Source organism: Sus scrofa, chromosome 9, assembly GCF_000003025.6.
Source record: "Sus scrofa isolate TJ Tabasco breed Duroc chromosome 9, Sscrofa11.1, whole genome shotgun sequence".
NCBI classification, from domain to species: domain Eukaryota; kingdom Metazoa; phylum Chordata; class Mammalia; order Artiodactyla; family Suidae; genus Sus; species Sus scrofa.
The window spans coordinates 26,855,657-26,876,104 of record NC_010451.4 but is presented as its reverse complement, the minus strand read 5'-3'; the positions used below and the strand labels follow the sequence as shown (position 1 = coordinate 26,876,104).

Here is a 20,448-nt window from a genome sequence, read left to right as displayed (position 1 = left end):
CTGTACTGCATGCCTTTTAGAATATAAATTCCACAGGTGCACAGCACATAACCCCACGCTAGTTCAGTTCCAAGCACAGGACAGACCCTCAAACGTCTGTATCCTTTTACTGTATCCTCACCAAATTCTTCACTTCAGTATTGACTTGTACAGTCTGGAGTAAGCCGACAGTGTTTTCTTGGGGTTTTGCTTGTTTGTTTGTTTTGTTGCTTTTTAGGGCTGGACCCGAGGCATATGAAGTTCCTAGGCTAGGGGCCTAATCGGAGCTACAGCTGCCGGCCTACACAGCCACAGCAACACAGGATCCAAGCCACATCTGGGACCCACACGACAGCTCACGGCAACACCGCTCCTTAATCCACTGAGCAGGCCTGGATCAAACCCGCAACCTCGTGATTCCTGGTTGGATTCGTTTCTGCTGCACCACGACAGGAACTCCATGATTTTTTATTGAGCATTGAGAGCGTCTGTGTCCAAACTTTTCCCTAATTTATATTCTCTCCCCAAATAAGAAATGTCACGTTCAACAGGTACCTTCCTTAAGAGAAGGTGAAACTAATTCAGAGTAAATTCAGTCCGAATATTTGCGATTGTTGCCTAACTACTAAATTTAAATACTACAAAATCTGTTCACTTTATGAGCAGGCTTAATTACACATAGCCCATTTTGTGTTCCTAAACTAACAGTGATCTCCGCCACTTAATAAATGTCATTAAAATATAAATATTTGTATTTCATTAGATTTGCTTCCCTTCCATATTCCTGGAGTTTATTTTGGAGAAAATGAAGGCAAAGGACTTCAGAATTGGAGGAAAATTTTTAATCTCTAAACTCGGGACGAGCATCCGCTCCATCTCAGAGGAGACCCCGTCAGGCATCGTCTTCCCCTTTTCTCGGATGAATGCAGAGGAGCAAATCTAAAAGTCAGCTGCAGTGCATTAATTCACCACGTTTCATGCCCCTTAATTTTGACCTGTCAGGCCAGTCCGCACCACGGGAAGGGGAAGCCTGACAGGAGCCATCCTGTCACCAACCTCGGGCTCTCATTACCTCGCAGCCTCAGCAGCTTCAAGTTTTGTGCAAATGGTTTTGGGCCGCTGGTTGTATTATTTTCAAAGGCATCTTCATCTAAACCCACTGCGATTTCAGGAGTCATTTTCTTTCACTCTTCTGCATAAGGGGAACGGGAGAGCAGTTCTCCTTTCAGAAACGAGAGTGGTGCTGTGTGTTCTGTCCTGCCCTAACAGACATCTGTTGCATCCACGAGGGTCGATAATTCTGAAAAAGCACCTTTCCTCGTCTCTGTTCCCATTCTTCCTCCTCCTTCTTGCCTCCTTCCTCAAAAAAGATCCCAGACAGGCCACCTTGTCTGCCCTTCTGTCTTTCCATCTCGCTCTGCATCACCAGGAGGAGCAACCCAGTTGCAGGGATATTAAGGAGCCGCCCTTCAGGACACAGGTCTTACCAGAGGATTTTATCTTCTTCTCCCCCAGAGTCCCCAGATGGAAAGGCTCACTCACAAGAAATGTGGTTCTCAGAGCAGCTCAGGGCACAGCTCGTGGCAGGAAGGCAAAGGCCTGACTCACACCTGCTCTGGGCTGGGTTGGGGTGAAGGGGGTGCGGGGGGGGTCTACCCATGGATCATACTATCCAGAGCAGCCCTTACAGCTGAGCAGCAGCAGCTGAAAGGGAGACAGATGCCTCCTTCCTGGAGGGCACAGGGCCACCAGGGGGGGGTGTGCAGGGCCCCACCTCCCGCTGGAGAAGCAGAGCAGGCCTGGGAGCCACATCCAGATCTTGCTCTGCCTGAACTGAGGAGGGTGGCGGAAGGGAGGGAGGAAGCAGGGAAGCAGGAAGGGCAGAGTTCATCGGAAGAGATGCTGGAGAGCAGAGGGGGGAGACCTGCCCCGTGGCTACTAGAACAGTCTAGAAGCTGGGGAACCAGCAGTCCAGCTAGCTGGGCTGTGGAGACACATGAGGAGAGGGAACGGATGCAAGAAGCATCCCCGGGGTCCACGGCCAGGACCTGGGGACTGACTGGATGTGGGGCGAGTAACGAAAGGAACTTGACAGCTTACAGAACACTTTCAAAGGAGGCAACAGTGAGGATGACGCAGTGCGGAATGGCATCCGAGCAAGCCCCAAGCGGCGCCCGCCGGGAACCAGATGCACTGCACTGACAAAGGCTGGCTGGACCGTGAAGCAGGCCCACGCTGGAGGAGTCCAGGCGGCCTCTGATCCTCCCCAGAAGGGTATCTCAGGACTAAAGGCACCTGATCTTTTCTCTTTGCTCTCTCAAGAACCAGATGCCTGGGGAATCCCACCCACGGATGCAAAGCCTCAAATATCCTGGAAACAGGAGACCCCCTAGATAACAGCCTGCTAACTTGCTAAGCTCCACGCCCTGCATAACCCAGATGCCTGGCTGACCCACCTACTGAAAGGAGCCTCTGAAACGACAAGTGGCAAAGCGAAGTTCAAGCTCAGGGCAGTATCCCCGGGCTGTTGTCTCCCAATCTGTCCACAACAGACTTCCAAGGAAGGAGCGGTACATTTCACTCCAAACCATGTCCTAGTCCCCCTGTGTGAAGCCCCAGTGACACTGCTGTCAGACAAACAGGGCCAGCATCTCTCTGGAATAGCACTGGCCCGTGGAACTTGCTGTGAAGACGGAAATGGCTAATAAGGCTCTTGAATCGTGGCCAGTAGGACTGAGGGCCCAAATGTTTAGTTTCATTTAATTTTCATTAATTTATATGGCCACATGGACTTAGTGGTTACCATGGACAGTACAAATCTAGAAGGTGTTTTTAAAAAAAGAGAGACAGATGGGGCCAGATCACATTTTCCTTAGCAGCTAAGAAAAAATCATGGAATTCTATTTCTTCACTGCCAGGAAGCTGACTCTTAACAGTCCAGCATCTGCCGAAGCTACTTTCCAGCCCTTCTCCGGTCATTACAACTACGAGGCTATGTAGGGTATCTGAAGGCCTTCGGAGACTTTAGCCCACCAGCCCATCCACTGCAGGAACCTTCTCCAAGACATTCCTATGGATGTCTAGGCCACTTTCACCAAGCACCCCCAGAAGCCGTAAGCATCAGGAAAGGTGGTCCACCCCCAAATCCAAGGATACTTTTTAAAGGGAAATCCAGGGCACTTGAAATAAAAAAAAAAAAAAAAAAAAAAAAAAAAATTTGAGGAGTTCCCATTGCGGCTCAGAGGGTTAAGACCCCAACACAGTGTCCATGAGGATGTCTGTGCAATCCCTGGCTCGCTCAGCGGGTTAAGGATCCAACATTGTCGCAAGCTGCAGTGGAGGTTGCAGACGTGGCTCAAAACCAGTGTTGCCATGGCTGTGGTGGAGGCCCATAGCTGGAGCTCCAATTCGAGCCCTAGCCTGGGAACTTCCATATGCCATAGGTGCTGCCCTAAAAAGAAAAACAAACAAGCAAACAAACAAAAAACTGACTTTCGCCCCATACTTATCTCTTAGGCAGCCCTTCCACATGCATTTTCTCACATAAGCCTTAGGATATAGGCATTTTAGTAAACACATTTATTTTACAGAGATTAGGTGAATTAGCCAAGGGACTATGGCTGGTATCTGATGGTTACCCTAAACTGTACCCTAAAGTGACACATCTTCCAAGCAGTGAGAGGTCAAAGATAACTGAGAGAAGCAAACTCAGGAAGGGGAAAGGCAGAAAAGAGAGGTGAGTTATGTACAGCAACTAGTAAAACTTCAGAAATCCAATCCATGTCAATCTCAACCATTAAATACGAACATTATTCAGTTCCAAAGAGTACAGGACCCTTGTCTGCGTCTCATTGATAGGAGACTGTGCTCGAAAATAGTGCTTCTCAAAGGATGGTCCTCGGACCAGCAGTAACGGGCTCACCTAGAAACTTGTAAGAAATGCCAATTCTCAGGCCCCCTCCAAGACCTGCTGAAACAGAAACTCTGGGGGCGGAGTACAGCAGTCTGGATTTAAATAAGCCCCTTCGATGACTGCCTTGTCCACCCGCTTCCGTCCGTTTCCTCTGGGAAATAAACAACTCGGTCATCAAGGGAAAGGAAAGGGAGCTGCCGGTTGTGAGGCTTGGGACACGACCTGGTGACATCAGCCTTGGCTTATGGTACCTCGGGTAATAAGGACCGTAGACTCTGAACTAGCTGGAGACAGCACACACCTCCTGCCACCTCCTGTGGTCAGGGCAGAGAGGAAGCCGTTCTTGACTCAGAAAATCCGGGTTTATAAGGATAGGAAAGGTGTGTTCTATAGGAGTACTAGACGGTGAATCAAGCACCCCAGTCTCTTAACCTGATTCGATACACAACAGGTGTAAACAACAAAGTCCTATCCTACAGCACAGAGAACTATATTCAATAACCCGTAACAAACCACAATAGAAAAAAGAACATGAAAAAGAACACACACACACACACACGTATGTGTATAACTGAATCATTTTGCTGGACAGCAGAAATTGATACAACTTTGTAAATCAACTATATGTCCATAAAATACATTTTTTAAAAAAATCAAATAAATAAACAGTACTTGGTATACGACACCCTGTTCCCAAGTGTGAAAAGATAAGCTTCTATGAATAAGAACTGGGATTCTAGCATCTCAGAGAAAAAGATACATGAGACTCCATTAACAATATAAAACCCTTGGGCTCTCTGCTCCTAATAATAATAATAATAATAATGGGCACTTACTGAATGCTTTGAATGTGCCCTGCACTGTGCTAAGTGCTATGCACGCATCATTTCGTTTCACCTGCACACAACTCCTCGAGGTAGCAACTGCTACTGTCTCCACTGTCTCCATGAAGAGTCCCAGGTCACAGTCCCTGAGATCCCACAGCAAGGAGGCGACAGGGCCAGGAAGCCAACCAGGGTCTGTCTGACCCTAAACAATCCAAAACACTACTGCCTTTTTCATTTTGACAGATATTCTAACTAAATCTGTTCAACCTTACTCAGACTCTTTATGTTATTCAGTTTAAGTACTGCATTTTCTTTTCTTTCTTTTTTTTTTTTTTTTTTTTTTTGCTATTTCTTTGGGCTGCTCTTGCGGCATAGGTTCCCAGGCTAGGGGTCGAATCACAGCTGTAGCCACTGGCCTACGCCAGAGCCACAGCAATGTGGGATCCGAGACGCATCTGCGACCTGCACCACAGCTCATGGCAACGCCGGATCCTTAACCCACTGAGCAAGGCCAGGGATCGAACCCGCAACCTCATGGTTCCTAGTCGGATTCGTTAACCACTGCGCCACGACGGGAACTCCTCTTTTTTTTTTTTTTTTTTTTTTTTAAAGCCATTATACCAGGCACATTCAAAAAAACCCTCAACCACTCAGTTTACCCCAAGTCTTTCGACCTGTGCTCAGGAACCAGGGTGACCCACACGGAAGAATCCACGCTAGTAAAGATATCGAAAAACTGGATCAGGAGTTCTCTTGTGGCACAGAGAGTTAATGATCCAGTACCGTTACTGCACTGGCTCGGGTCATTGCTGTGGCGCAGGTTCAGTCACTGGCTTGGGAACTTCCACATGCCACAGGCACAGCCAAAAGAAAGGGAAGGGAGGAAGGAAGGGAGGAAGGAAGGAAAGACAGAAGGAAGGAAGCTGGACCTAAGGCAAGAACCCATTTTATAATATCTTCCCAACCACGCCTGGGCAACTTGCCAGAGCAGCCCTCCCTAGCCAGCCAGTCAAGGCGAGACCTCCCTGCTGCCGTCCTCTCTGTGCTCCCACAGTACACCAGGCTCTTCTCTGCTGTGGTATTAACACCTGGAGATGCCCACCCACCACCCACCAGCAGTGAGCTCTGGAGAGTGGGAACTATGCCTGATTCATCGGTGTGCTTCCAGAACGCTAAATACATAATCAACGCATAAGAGATGGTTTATGAGATCGTTTGCAAGGCATACATCCTGTTAGGAGGACAGAAGTGAGCTATGACCTGAAGATAAAATGTACAACTGAAACTTAACAAAAGAAAATAGGAGAAAATCTTCGGGATATTAACCTAGGCAAGATGTTTTTAGGCGTAACACCAAAAACATAATCCTTAAAAGGGAGGAATCAATAAATTGGACTTCAGTAAGATGAAAATTTTCTTCCTGCAAAAGATCTGGATAGAAGTTTGAAAAAACAACTACATACTAGAAAAAACATATGTGAGTCACATATCTGGACTCTTAATTGGAATTTATGAAGAATCTCAAAGCTTAAAGGCAAAAGAATATCTATATAATAATCCGATTAGAACATGGGCAAGACAGAAGCAGATATTTCACCAAAGAGAATATACAGATGGCAAATAAGCATATAAAAAGATGCCCACCATCATTAGCCATTAGGGAATGCAAATTAAACCTGTGATGAAACTAGAACACATACTGGGACAGCTAAAATGATAAACAAACGCTGGTGAGGAGGCAGAGAACCCGCATCTCTCACCCACTGCTGGTGGGACTGTACAACAGTGCAGCCACTCTGGAATAGTTAGACAATTTCTTTTAAAAAAAAAACTACACATAAACTGGAGTTCCCGTCGTGGTGCTGCAGAAACGAATCTGACCAGGAACCATGAGGTTGCGGGTTTGATCCCTGGCCTCTCTCAGTGGATTAAGGATCCAGCATTGCTGTGAGCTGTGGTGTAGGTCACAGACGTGGCTTGGATCTGGCGTAGCTGTGGCTCTGGTGTAGGTCGCGGCAACAGCTCCAATTAGACCCCTAGCCTGGGAACTTCCATGTGCCATGGGTGGGGCCCTTAAAAAAAAAAAACAAAAAAAACTTCACATAAACTTACCATACAAAACCTAGCAATCACAATTCTGGCATTTGTTCCAGAAAAAAATGAAAACTTTGTCCTCACCAAAACCTACACAGGAACACTCAGCAACTTTAACTGACCCCAAAACTGAAAACAACCCAGAAGTTTTTTGATGGGTAAATGCTTAACCCAACCCCAGTATCCACACCAGGGAATACTATTCAGCGATAAAAAGGAAAGGACTAGTGATAATGCAACAGTCTGGGTGGATCTCAAGGGTATGATGCTCATCTCAATGACACTGATCTCAAAAAATCATATATTGCATAATTTTATGTATGTAACATTTTCAAAAGTATAGATGGAGAACAGCAGGGTTTAAAGATGGGGTGAGGGTAAGAAAGGTGTGACCATAAGGGGTGGCACGAAGGAGATCCTGGAGGTGACAGAATAATTCCGTGCCTTGACGGAGGTGGTAGCTACAGGAGTATACGCATGTGAAAAAAACTGCACAAAAGTATACACACACACAAGCCCAAGTGTGTGCATGTAAAACCGGTAAAATCTGAATATGGTCTGGATTGCCCCCAAGTCCATTTCTTGGTTCTGCAGTTGTATTTTGGTTACGTGAGATGTTACCAAGGGGAAAAGTGGGTGAAGAGTGGGACCTCTCTACTATTTGTGCAACTTGCCACAGAGCTCCAGTCATTTCAAAACCAAAAGTTAAACAAACAAACAAGTGAATTACAGGCCTTTTACTTAAAAAAAAAAAAAAAACAAATAAAAAAGGGGTGTGCACAGCTGTACCATGGGCCAGTGAAGTCCCAAAGACAGATATAAAATACAAAGAGAGAACCAGAAGACTTTATTCTTTTGAAAAGTTAAACCCAACTCTCAAGAAGCTTAAGAGAGACACGTTTTCTAACACGTTAGGGCTCTTCCCCCACCCCGATAACAAAGGGGGACAAAAATGCCTCATGTGTGAGCCACTTTGGGAGCCCAGGAGTCTGGTCCTAAGTGCCAGGAATGAATATATCCTAAGGTTGCACAAGGATGGAGGCCAAGGGCCTCACAAGTTAGAGAAGCGCTCAGAGTGGTGCCAACACACAAGCCCAGGCATGGCTCCCTTCCAAGAAAACGTGGTGTTCAGATCTACCCACAATGGCCAAGATTTCAATGCTGCCTTCCCTCCAAAACAAACCAACAAAATAAAACCTTTAAGACAAAAAACTGCTAAGCAAACAAATAAAAACCTCAGACTATTTCCAACAAAACTTATAATCAAATATGTCCTCGTACTTGACCTCCAAGGTACCCCTTGCTTTTCAAGTATTCTATTGCCGGAGTTCCCATCGTGGCGCAGCAGAAACGAATCTGACCAGGAACCATGAGGTTTCGGGTTCGATGCCTGGCTTCACTCAGTGGGTGAAGGATCCAGTGTTTCTGCAAGCTGTAGTGTGGAGGCTACAGTTGTGGCTCGGATTTGGCGTTGCTGTGACTGTGGCGTAGGCCGGCAGCTGTAGCTCCGATAAGACCTCTAGCCTGAGAATCTCCAAATGCCCCAGGTGCGGCCCTAAAATGACAAAAGAAAAAAAAAAAAAAGTATTCTATTGCCTAGTGAATTCTGGGACATAAGAACCTATCAAAATTAATGAAAAAAACAGGAGGAGAAAAAATTGTTCAAAACACTAGAGAATTCCCTGATCTCGGCTTCCATATGCATTTAAATGCAGATAGCTACCTGGAAGGGAAGAAGATGCTACTTGGGGAGAATTTCGCTTATCAGGACTACTAATAGGTCTTACAAAGTTGCTTTCTCTTTAATTTCTTGGCCTGGAACATTAAACATTTACATTTTCACTAGCAAGTCCCTTGTTTCCTAAGTCATTCCTTATTTTTTTTTTCCTTACAAAGCTTTATGTTATATAGCACTTTATCATTTTCAAAGCACTTTCACAAATTATGAGAAGAAACACAGTCCTGGTACCTAGGACAGAACTCTCAGCGGCCAGACTGCCATCCAATTTCAATTAGTTCGGCTATCTTTCCCCCAGACCCTGGGTCCATACTTCTCCACAGGGGTAACATAAAAAAAAGCAAAGCTCTATCCACAGAAGCCTCCAGACTAATTGGCCAAGGGCAGACACTCTCAAGTCTAATCAGCAGAGTACCTTCCCATCAAATCACTCAGGTTTCTGCATTCCTGTGCTTTTCCTAACGAGGGCACTTTAAAATCTCATTTAAACTGAAAGTCCTCCATTAGCTTCCTTGAAAAGATGTATTTTTAAATGCTTTGATCTCCACATGCCCTTCAGTATATTAGTATTCCTTGCACTCCACCACCTGCACAGAACCGAAAAAGACCAAGACTTCTGTGCATTTTAAAAAGAAGGGGGACGGAGTTCCCATCGTGGCTCAGTGAAAACGAATCTGACTAGCATCCATGAGGACACAGGTTCGATCCCCGGCCCTGCTCAGTCAGTTAAGGATCCGGCGTTGCCGTGAGCTGTGGTGTAGGTCGCAGACCCAGCTCCAATCTGGCGTTGCTATGGCTCTGGCCAGTCGGCTGCAGCTCTGATTCGACCCTAGCCTGGAAACCTCCATATGCCATGGGTGTGGCCCTGAAGAGGCAAAAAAGACACAAAAACTAAAAAATAAAAAGAAGGGGGAGAGGCGTGGAGTTACGAATGCGGCACCTTCCTACCCACCTGCAGCATTCACAAGGGTTTCCTCATTTATCGTAAAAAATGTATGTCACAAAAGCAAAGTAAGTACACCCCTTCAGAAACTAAACACCCCCCACCCCCAGTCTACCAAGGAGAAGAGAGGCAGGCAGCTCTAAAACCTTCTCTATCCCTTTACTCCTTTTCATTCTGATCAAATCAATGGTTTCCAACCCTCTGCTCCTCTGCAAAACAGTTTAAAGTGTATTAAACCTTGGGCCCACATTGCTCCCATAAAGAGCGTTCATAGTAGATGCACTGTGATGATCAGAGCACCGTCCTGGGAAAGCAATGCCACACTGGTCTAGATGCTTCAAGGACTTGCAACCTAGAGAGAGTCCAGTCCTTACCTGGGTCTGATGTCCATGGAGAGCCGTCAGGTCCAGGGGTGGTGGGCAGCCGGGAGAAACCTTACCAGTTTGGCAAGGACACACTGGCCAGTTTTGGAAGCAGAGAGAAATGATGGTTCAACATTTCAAGCCCAGACTTTTCACTTCCCGAAAAGGAAGGAAATTTTTTTGGAACAGTAGCTATTAATAATCCCTCTATTCTGGCTGGATCTGCTTACGGCAAGTAACGTTATTGTTTGGGGTTCTCCAGGGTCAATAAATGGCTCTCGTGTCCCCATACCTCCACCGCACCCAAGGACTTTATAAGCAGTACAAAAACTCGATTCTCCTGATACAGGAGACTACAACCACGTCCGCACTGTATCAGGACAGGGCAAAGGAACTGAGGAACCCAGGGCGAAAACGGTTCAGTCCAGACGCCAAGGCTCCGAGGCCCACGATCAGGGCCCGGTCGACAGAAGCCCCAGTTCAGGTAATCCACACACTAGCCTGACATTTTCCACAGCATGTACCCCTCGGGGACAGTAAACCAACGCCGAAGCCAAAAAAGCTGAAACCTTTGAGCAAAAATGGAAAGTTAAGGTCTTTCCAGGCATCTATCAAGATACTAGAAAGTAGGGCGTGGCGAGGCGCGGAAGCTTCGGCCGGGGAGCCGGTTTCATAGTCTGGGATCCGAAGCGGGCAACTTGGCGGGGTCTCCGGAGGAGGCGGGAAAGGTAGGTGCGCGTCGGCGCTCGTTCTTTCCTTCCACCGCCCGATCCTCCAGTCCGGCTGCCCACGGGGCACATCCGGCCCCGGCCCGAGGGCAGGGCTCCGCTCCGCCCCGGCTGACATCGGCCAAAGTGCCAATCTCGCTCCTGCCACGAATGTCCCATCCCAAGCAAAGCCAGTTCCACTCGAAAAGTTTAAATATATTCCCCCCAAAGCAGATTCTTTTAAAGACAACACTAACTGCAAGGGAAAGCTGGATCCAACTCCCCGGTTTCTGTCAAAGAAACTTGGGCCGGGAGAACAAAGAAAGAGCAACAGCAAAGCTACCCGAGCCTCGGGGTCCCCTGCACGACCCCTTCGCCACCCCGACCCGGCAGGGCCGGGGGAAGGGCTGCAGGAAAGGTCCGGCACGTCTGCTGGGCCAGCGTGCGCGCCTTTGTCTCGCGCGGAGGGAAGCGTCCACCGACCACCCCTTCCGCCGCCTCCCTAGGCTGCCCGGGACCCGTACGCGGGCGCGTCGCGGAGAGTGCGGCCATATGGCAGTGCCCCTCCCGAAGGGCCAGCCAGGAGGCGGGGGCGCGCCTGCACCCCGGGCCCCCGGCCGCGAGGGCCAAAGGACTCCCAATCTTCGAGGGGGCGCGGGGCGGCGCGGTGCTGCCACCCAGCCCGCTGGCTCCCGGGCCTGCAGAGTGGCGCGGGAACTCTGATTTTTTTTTTTTTTTAAACAATCTGGGTAAGGGAGATCAAGATGCCAGTGGCGGGCACTCCCGGCCTCAGGCGCCGAAAAAGCTGCCCCAGTGGCTCCGGAGCCGGGCCGATCTCAGCCCCAGGGCCGAGAGGAGCCCCCGGCCCGGCGGGGAACATCCGTCGACTGGGTTCCGCGCGGGAGAGTTGGAGGCGCCCTCCCTGCACCCCGAGCAGGGACCAGTTACCTTTCACCGCCGACTCACAAGTTCCCCGGCGCAACTTTGCCCTCCACATGAGGCGATCATGGCTAGTTCAGTGCCGCGGCTGGAGAAGGCGGCCGCCGGGCAGCGCGCTGGGCATGGCGTGGGGCAGCGCGGGGAAGCGACGCCCGACAATCAGCCCCGTTCACACGCGAGGCGGAGAAACGCCGGGGCTTCCCCTCCAGCCCCAAACCCGACAGCCGCCGCTGGGTCCTAGAGCGGCCCGCGCGCCCCCGCCGCTGCCCGCGCTCCCCGCGCGCTGCGCGCCGCCGAGGGAGGGTCGTCCGGGCGGGTCGCCGTAACCCTACACCCCACCCCCGCCCGACGCCGGGCCGCTGGGCCCTAGAGCCGGTCTCCAGCCGCCCGGCGCCCCTCCCGGAGCCCGGGAGATCGCCGGCTGAAATTGCCCTGAGCGCAAGCTGACGTGTCTCCCCGAGAGTTAGGAGGGAGACAGCCTCCCTTGTCCTGGCCCCGGCCGCGTTTTAATTCACGTCAGACTCACCCGTTCTCCCTCCTTGACTTTCCCCTCCTTCCCACCGGGCCACCTCCCGGCCGAAATCGGTTTCCCGACCTGCCCTCCAAGTCCAGATTAGGTTCTACGAGGATTTTTTATTTCTTTTTAAGCGGAATGTCCGCATGAAATGTGGCCAGACTTGGCGCTTTGCGTTCCTGTGGCCGTAGTGCTTCCATCACACACTGGCACTGGGCGACAAGCTGCTACCACCGGCTCCGTGGACAAATAGAAGGGTTAAAACAGATTCTACAACCTTAGATGTTACAACCAGTGGTGAGAAACCTCTAAGCTGTTGTCTGCCTGCGTGGAGGCAAAGAAACTAGATGACTCTGGAGAAACGTTGCCGACTTTGCCCCACCTCTGAAATCAGACTGTACTGAGTAACACGACTCATCCACCCCATTTCACCCAATTACAGACCTCGGAGCCTGGCCCTGGGGACCCCAACCAGCCCACACCATAATGTTTCTCCCTAGCTTTCAGGAGCCGGCGCTGCTGCTCTGAGAAGGAAGAGGCCAGGTAATAACAGTGCAGTTGCTGCTGCAGGTGTTAGTGCCAGAGTCAGTGCATTCCACACCTCTCACCTCTTTGCCTTCTCACTAAAGCAGGATTCCTTCAGGGATTCCTGCCTGGACTGCGGCAATTAGCTAACTAGTCCACCAGCAGTTTTACCCCTGTACTCAATCCTGGCAGGCTGTGTGTCCTTCTGATTCCAGTCTGTTCTTCTGAAACATCCCCGATGGGTCAGTAACCTCTGCTCTGAAGATAAAGCCCAAATGCAATAATTGAAGGATTATTTACAAAATATCTACCCCATTTAAAGTCCACTACCCTAGTGCTTGATAACACATAAAAGAAACAAATGAGTTCCAGTTGTGAAAACAAATGATGAGTTCCTGTTGTAGCTCAGCGGTTATGGAACCTGACTAGTATCCATGAGGATGAGGGTTCTATCCCTGGCCTTGCTCAGTGGGTTAAGGATCCGCCGTTGCCATGTGCTATGGTGTAGGTCACAGATGAGGCTCGGATCCAGCATTGCTGTGGCTGTGGCGTAGGCTGGCAGCTGTAACTCCCATTCCACCTCTATCCTGGGAACCTCCATATGCCATGGGCGTGGCCCAAAAAAGACCAAAAAAAAAAAAATTAAAAAAGAGAAAGAAACAAATGAAACAGCAGCTAACCAGCCCTTCAAGGATTTATGTATATAACAAAAGATGCAACCAGAGAACAGGAAAGCACTGGAGTTGCTTTGAAAAAGTGCAGAGGGCTGACTACATGCAGGTGAAAGAAAAGCCTTGAAGGTAGTGGAGCTCAGATGCTGCCGGCATGGTATGAATTTAATACAGGCTGGGGGAAAGGTGGTAGAAAGAAAAAGGAGGGAAAGTAGGAAGGAAACTAATATTTATTAACTGTCCCCTAGTAGATACAGCAGAATTTGACAGGTATAAGCATCCACTGGAACAAAACAGAACTGGATTGTTGAGTCACAATTCAACCACGGTGTCTGTGGTTGAGCACTTGGGCAAGTCAGCTCACCTCTCTAAACCTCAGTTTCTCATTTGGAAGATGAGGGAAATAGCCCCCACCCTCACAGGGTGGTGGTAGGAACTGAAAAGTAACAAATATAAGATGCTTAGCACAATGCATGTAAGTGCTCAGCACATATTTGCTAGTGTTTGGAGCAACCCACCAATAGCCCTGGAGAGAGGAAGCCAGTGTGGGAAACAGCTGCAGGAAGAAAGGACGAGGGAGGTTGGGGCAAAGGAGATACAAAGGAAGGGAGATATGCCATCTAGATACCAAATCTTTGAAGATGACAAATACAGGGAAGATACTAAATCTTTGAAGCAAGTTTACTCTCTTTCATTGACTAGACAGCTATGCTGGGACAAAGAACAAAGTAATCCAGTTACCCCAGATTTTGAGCCTGGGTCATAGGGAGAATGGATCACTCTTGGAAGATTTAGAAACCAAGTGGCCCAATGGATGGACCTGTGAAGGAAGAACCTGAGTTGAGAGGGGAACTGGGTGAAGAAAGGCACTGACAGGCTTCCCATCCTTTGGGCAGCTGGAAATAAAGAGCAAGAGCCTGGCTGAGAAGTCAAGAGAGGAAGTCGGAAAAAAAGAGATGAAGCAGTGAAGATCCGTTTACTTGAAAAATGCCCACTATGGAAAATTCAGCAAGGAGGAGGCAGGAGAGGCAGAGGCTGGAGAAGTAGAAGAGCTGGGGAGGTTTAAAGGCAGGGAAGCCAGAGGACGTTTTACAAAGATGGTCCCTCTATCAAATGCTACAGATTCCTGGACTTCTGAGGAAGTGATAAGCATAGCCTGTGGGCTCCAGAATCTGCTCATTCAATCCCATGGATCAAGCCTAGAATTTTCAAATTGCTACCAAGAGATAACTGGTAGGCCAATTTCCCCCTCCTTCCACTTTCCTTTCCTCAACTATTAATAACATAGAACATGAATAATCTATATCAAACATAGAACATGAATAATCTACGTCAAATACATCAGACTCTATTGTTCAGGAACGAAGGCCAGAGAAAAAGACTTCGGATTTGACCAAGCAAGAGACCACTGATGACATTTTACAGTATATTTGGTGGCAGATTCTAATTACCATTGGGACCAAATAGAAACAAGGGTTGTTTACAATAAAAACTATGTGCAGCTTTACTAGCAGTTAGGTAGTGAACTAGTCAGCATCTCTGGTTTAGGAGCTACATACTCACTCTCCAAGTCAGCATCCTTTCTAAGGTGACCCAAGTTGTCTTACGCACCCCTAGGAAAGTTAAGAAGGCAGCAGAACAATTTTGGCACTCTTAGGAACAGCTCAGAAAACAATCTTTAACTCCAAACGGGGCAGGTACCAGGAGGTTCCAGGCAAGCACAGAGGCTGGAAGAAAAGTGAGGTAATGGAGGCATCCAGCTAGAGAAGAATGAGCACGGCCTTCAGAGGAAGTCTGAGTTCTGGTCTTGGTCCACCTATTTCTAGCCACAAAAAGTACTATAACATAAGCCTCAGCTTCCTCCTCTGTAAAATGGGAACAATTGCACTTACCTTATTGGCTTATGGTGAAGATGAAATGAAATAGTACGTGTCATGTCCTGGGCACAAAATGAGAATTCCGTAAAAGAAACCCTCCCCTTCCCCAGTGATTCGAAATACCAGGGAATTCAAATTCTCTGTTCAAATGCAATTCCCCTTCCCCTTCACTCTTCTCCACTGTGCCCGCCAAAGGAACACACCCTTAAAGTCTGTATCAGTGGCTACTTTGACTAGGATGGGCCCTGAGAATGAACCCTGCCGGGAGGGAAATAGCAAATGACAAAAAGAGCGTGAACAGGCATGTCCACAAAAGGAACAGCAATTGCCCGCATCACCTAGGACAGGTCACACCACAATTGGTCGTTCCCAGTGAACACCTGCTGAGTGAACAAACCAAGACTGAATACAGCCAGGCTGCCTAAATCAAATGCCTGTTTTGCTTCTAGAACATATAAGCCCAAGTTCTGTAGTGATTTATATACCAAAGCACAACAAAATTTAAATTCTGATGTCCCCCTTCCAAATTCTAGAGACTCAGAAGGATGGACTGGTGGCAGAACCCACTGTAAGTGACCCCCAGCACATCCTCGTTTGAGGGCCACGGACTAGGGGTCTCCCGTCGGCGCAGTGGGGTCAAGGAGCTCTTATATTCCTCATTTAGTAGCATGTACTATATCAGAACTTAATGTGATAAAAGTAAAAGACGATGGTGACAAATTAGAATGTTAAAAACCGAGCATTATGGGCGCATACAGGAGGGACTGGCTTTGTTCTGGGGGGGAAAGGGCAGGTTCCAAGAAACCCAAGTGCTGAGGGAAGGAGCTCAGCAGCGAAAGGAGAACTCACACTGCCCAGCTCTGCAACACTTTTTCTTTATTTTGTTTTATTGTATTTTATTTTATGTTTTGCTCTGGGGAGGAGGATGCTATCATACAATGACAGCAACTTAGTTACTGGGTATCTCCAGTAATAGGTAGGAATGGTATTTCAGCTTGGGTCCACTATTATAAGAAAGCAGTAATCCCTGAAAAATAATTATGACATTTTTACAGTTGCTGCATAAACTTGGAGGAAACATTTTCTTTCTTTTCTTTTTCTTTTTTTTTTTTTTTTTTTTTTTTTTTGTCATTTTAGGGCCGCACCTGCGGCATATGGAGGTTCCCAGGCTAGGGGAAATATAGCTATAGCTGCCTGCCTAAGCCACAGCCACAGCAATGCCAGATCTGAGCCACATCTGTGGCCTACACACTACAGCTTGCAGCAACACTGGGTCCTTAACCCACTGAGCGAGGCCAGGGATCGAACCCACACTCTCACTGGCACTACTCAGGGTCATTTCCACTGAGCCACAACAGAAATTCCCTGCAACACTTTTCTTTAAACCAATTCTTCTCCAAAACATAAAATAGTCACACCAAGTTCAGACTTAAAAATCTCTATCTTATTGCCAGGCAGGACAATTTCTCCCAAGCATTTCTTTCAGTTCTTTGTTTTACAAAAACAATAGTTGTATTTTTTTTTTTTTTTGCCCTTCATGTTTCCAAATATAAAATCTCATTCTCCAATAAGCTTTTTCACATGGCACATGCCTCCTCTGGAGATTCCGACACAGGCCCTGCCCCCGTCTTGCAAACTGTTGACAGGAGCAAAAGGCAGGGTGTCCTGGGAGTGCTCAAAGCAGAGGATGCCGGGAGAGCACAGGTGGGAGGAAGGCGGGGGTAAAGGATGAACCTCTGCCAGGCCAGACTGACAGAGAATGGAGACTGAGAAGCAAGAGGAAGATGTGCACGGCAAATAGAAGATGCACAGTTGAGACCCCTCTGCAGTTCTGGAAATACCAGGGGCCTTAGAGATAAGGAAACTGCTCCTGGGAGGAGTTAAAAGTTATATAACAGGTGAGTTCCTATTGTGGCTCAGTGGTAACGGACTTGACTAGTGTCCAGGAGGATGCGAGTTCCCTCCCTGACCTTGCTAGTGGGTTAAGGATCTATCTTTGCCGTGAGCTGTGGTGAGATTGCAGAAGCAGCTCAGATTTGGAGTTGCTGTGGCTGTGGTGTAGGCTGACAGCTTCAGCCCAAATTCGACCCCTAGCCTGGGAACTTTCATATGCCGCAGGTGCACCACCCCCCAAAAAAGTTATATTATAGGGGAGTTCCTGTTGTGGCGAAGTGGAAACAAATCCGACTAGGAACCATGACGTTGCGAGTTTGATCCCTGGCCTCGCTCAGTGGGTTAAGGATCCAGCGTTGCTGTAAGCTGTGGTGTAGGCTGGTGGCAACAGCTCCAATTAGACCCCTAGCCTGGGAATCCCCATATGCCGTGGGAGCAGCCCTAAAAAGACAAAAGACCAAAAAAAAAAAAAAAAAAAGTTATATAATAGAATAGGTCATTTGGAAACCCTGATCCATTTGAAGCTTACCCAAGGACTCTGGATTATGAAAACACTGCCCAGCCAATATGTATTAAGTACCAACTAAGGGGCAGGCTCTGCGCTATCATCCTCCGTAGGCGTTTGGCTCATTTAGTGAGTTATGGAGCCGAGGCCTGTTTGTCTGGATGTTTTCAGCTTCACACCCATTGTGACACACTGGTCTCTTCTTACCTCACAGCTTTCTCCTCTGAGTGTCTTACCTAATATGCATTAAACACATGATCTGATCTATATAAAACACAAGAAGCAGAGGCTGGATACAATCAGGTCCAGGGAAAATGCACCTACACCAGAATAACCAAGGAGGGAGAGGAGAGACCTTGGCCCCAAACAAAGCTGGGGTGGGATCCTGACTGAGACACTCAGTAGCTATGAACAGATAGCTCCTGCCATGTCTTGGGTATTTAATAAATGATCAGCATTCTAATTGTTATTTGCTGCTCTTAGGATGGAACCCTTGGGAATTCTGAACGCTCAGGCTCTTTGGTTGATTGGTTATTTCAGGGTTTCTCAACCTTGGTACTCTTGACATTTGGGGCTGGCAGTTCTTTGTCGTGAGGGCTGCCCTCTGGATTGCTGGATGTTTAGCAGATTCCCTGCCCCTACCTATTCGATGCCAGTAGCAATCCGCCGACCCCCACTCCAAGTTGTCCAAAATAAGGTCTCCAGACATTGTCAAACATCCCCTAGGGGTAAAACTGCCCCCACTGGAGGAGCACTGAGTTAGCTGAGTAGTTGATATTCCCCAGTTTATAGGCTCCCGTCTAATTATACTGATCATTCCAGGGAATCCAATTGCATCAGCATAAGAGACAGCCTCAGTTTTGTCCATCCAACAGCATATATCATGCTATGGCAACTCCTTCCTATTTCTCTCTTCATGAGCAAAAAACTGAGCAGATTTTACTCTATTTCCAATAATGGTACAGATATGCGGTTTTTTTTATTTGTTTTTTTCTTTCTAAAACTGAAATCATACTGAGTTTCTAAAACAACAGCAACATAAAATCACTACTAAAACCAAGGACTGTCACGATAACTGGAGATAACTTTGATCAGAATGTTATACTTAATTAACATCCCTTGTAGTTGCCATTCTGAAAAGGACGCTGGTGTGTTTTATTCTGAAAATATGTCCTTTCTGTTCATAGGTGGATGAAACAGTGGAAAGAATGGACCCTCCACTAAGTAGCAGTTCTAACTCTTCTCTTTCTAGAACAAGCGAGAAAGCCCAGCATGTCTTCCAGCACATCTTGTACTTTAAAAGCCAAAGACAGAGAGGTGGCGAAGCCCCCTCCATTCTCAAGGACTCTGGCCACTCTGGGTGGTTCAACTTAGGAGAAAAATGTGTTTTACGGCGTCAACTCAGAATCGGGGGAGAAGAATTAAAATTTACATTTTATATGATAAGTGATCCATCCAGAAATCATGAATTATTATGTGGCAGTGACAGAGCCAGTATCATGCTAAGCAGAGAGAATCTTCAGAAAAGTCCAAGGTCAGGAGGAGAATACATAGAAACGACTAGAAAAAAAATAAATCCTAGACAGATGGACTAACTGAAAGGATTAACAGAAAGCACAATAGAGTTTGAAAGAAGGCAGAGCCACGTGAGAGTTGCCGAAGTTCATTCATTCATTCATTCCATACTATTTTCGATTACATTGAATAAGCCACACACTCCACTCAGTGTGTGAATAGCCTCGTATGGCCTCTGCTCACAAAAATGCATATAAATAAATCTATAAATACACTATAAAAGGCAGTACTGTAAATGGGCCAGCCCACAATTCTACAATCAAATGGGTCTGGATGCAAATGATGGTTCTGCCAAGAATCTGCCACTGGAAATCGGGAGTTTGGGTTCTAGTAACTTCCCCGGGAAGTGAGGGTGGAGATTAGGAATCCCAGCAGGAGAGAACAGAGCAGGGCTCAGGTCCTGGCTCTACCACTTCCCAGGTGTGACTTGGCACATTATTCAACCTGTCTAGGCTCCAACTCCCCATCTGTCAAATGAGGGAAACAATAGTACCTGCCCTACAGGATTGTTTTGGGATGACTGATAGAAAGTTCTTAGCAAGACACGTAGTACATGAAAAGCTCTCCACAAATATTAGCTCTTTTTATTAGAATGCCTTTTATAATGCCAATTTGAACTGGAACAAATAAACTTTGGTTAACTATTGGCATAAGTATGGCAAGTTTTAGACATCGTTTTTATTTAGGAGATCAGAACTTGGGGAAAATAATGTAAATAATTTGGGGGAAATTTATTTTTAATGTATTACTCAAAGAAAAATATAGTCTTTTTAGTATTTAACAACCCTGAAAGGATTTCCAGAAAAGGGGGAAAAAAAATCCACTAGAAGGCTGGGAGTGGGGAATCAGAGCTACCATGTCCAGTTGTGTAAGCTGTTCACTGCACAAGAGTACGGGGCTAAGGGAGTGAATGAGGCAGAGGTGTGGGGCCGAAATCTAGTTTATTCTCTACTCACTACATCAGGAACACGGCCTCTGCTCTTCATCCACTTGGAGGGGATGTTTTTTTCCTAATCTGTTCAAAGGCACTATTTGAGCTGGTGGTGGCTTTAGAATCTACATTTGTGATTGACTCTCTTTCGCCCTTTCTCTTCTTTCAGTGTCACTAGATGAACAGAATGGGGAAAAAGAAATAGAACACAGCTCAAGGAAGGAAGACCTACTTCAAAGTGATGAGGGAAATGAAGGAAGGCAGGAAAAAAGGGAAGCAGGAAAATAAGGGTAACATGGATTAAGTGCTGGTCATTTGGAGTTCCCACCATGGTTCAGCAGTAATGAACCCAACTAGTATCCATGAGGATGAGAGTTCAATCCCTGGCCTCGATCACTGGGTTAAGGATCTGGTGTTGCCACAAGCTGTGGTAGGTATGTAGGTAGCAGATGCAG

At 47.3% G+C, this 20,448-nt stretch overlaps 1 protein-coding gene and 1 long non-coding RNA gene across 13 annotated transcripts in view; one reads left to right on the top strand and one right to left on the bottom strand.

Moving 5' to 3' along the window:
• AMOTL1 (angiomotin like 1) overlaps window positions 1-20,448 on the bottom strand; it is a 166,236-nt gene that overhangs the window by 102,003 nt on the left and 43,785 nt on the right. The window contains exons 1-2 of one of the 12 annotated variants that reach the window (XM_013979295.2): window positions 11,512-11,526; window positions 9,869-9,951 (exon numbers count right to left, since the gene is read on the bottom strand). The exons of 7 other annotated variants lie outside the window; for them this stretch is intronic. Coding sequence is in view for 2 of the 5 variants with exons in the window: in XM_005667239.3 (XP_005667296.2) it covers window positions 11,512-11,560 (49 nt within the window). In the remaining 3 variants the exon portion in view is untranslated. Of the gene's footprint in view, window positions 1-9,868; window positions 9,952-11,511; window positions 11,790-12,028; window positions 12,053-20,448 lie in introns of those variants that run through there. 4 more of the 12 variants (XM_021062685.1, XM_005667239.3, XM_005667238.3 and 1 more) reach the window with 4 other exon arrangements.
• On the top strand, window positions 10,165-19,128 carry LOC110255417. The gene is made up of 2 exons (XR_002335588.1): window positions 10,165-10,584; window positions 18,675-19,128. It is a non-coding gene; the product is annotated as an uncharacterized LOC110255417 (long non-coding RNA).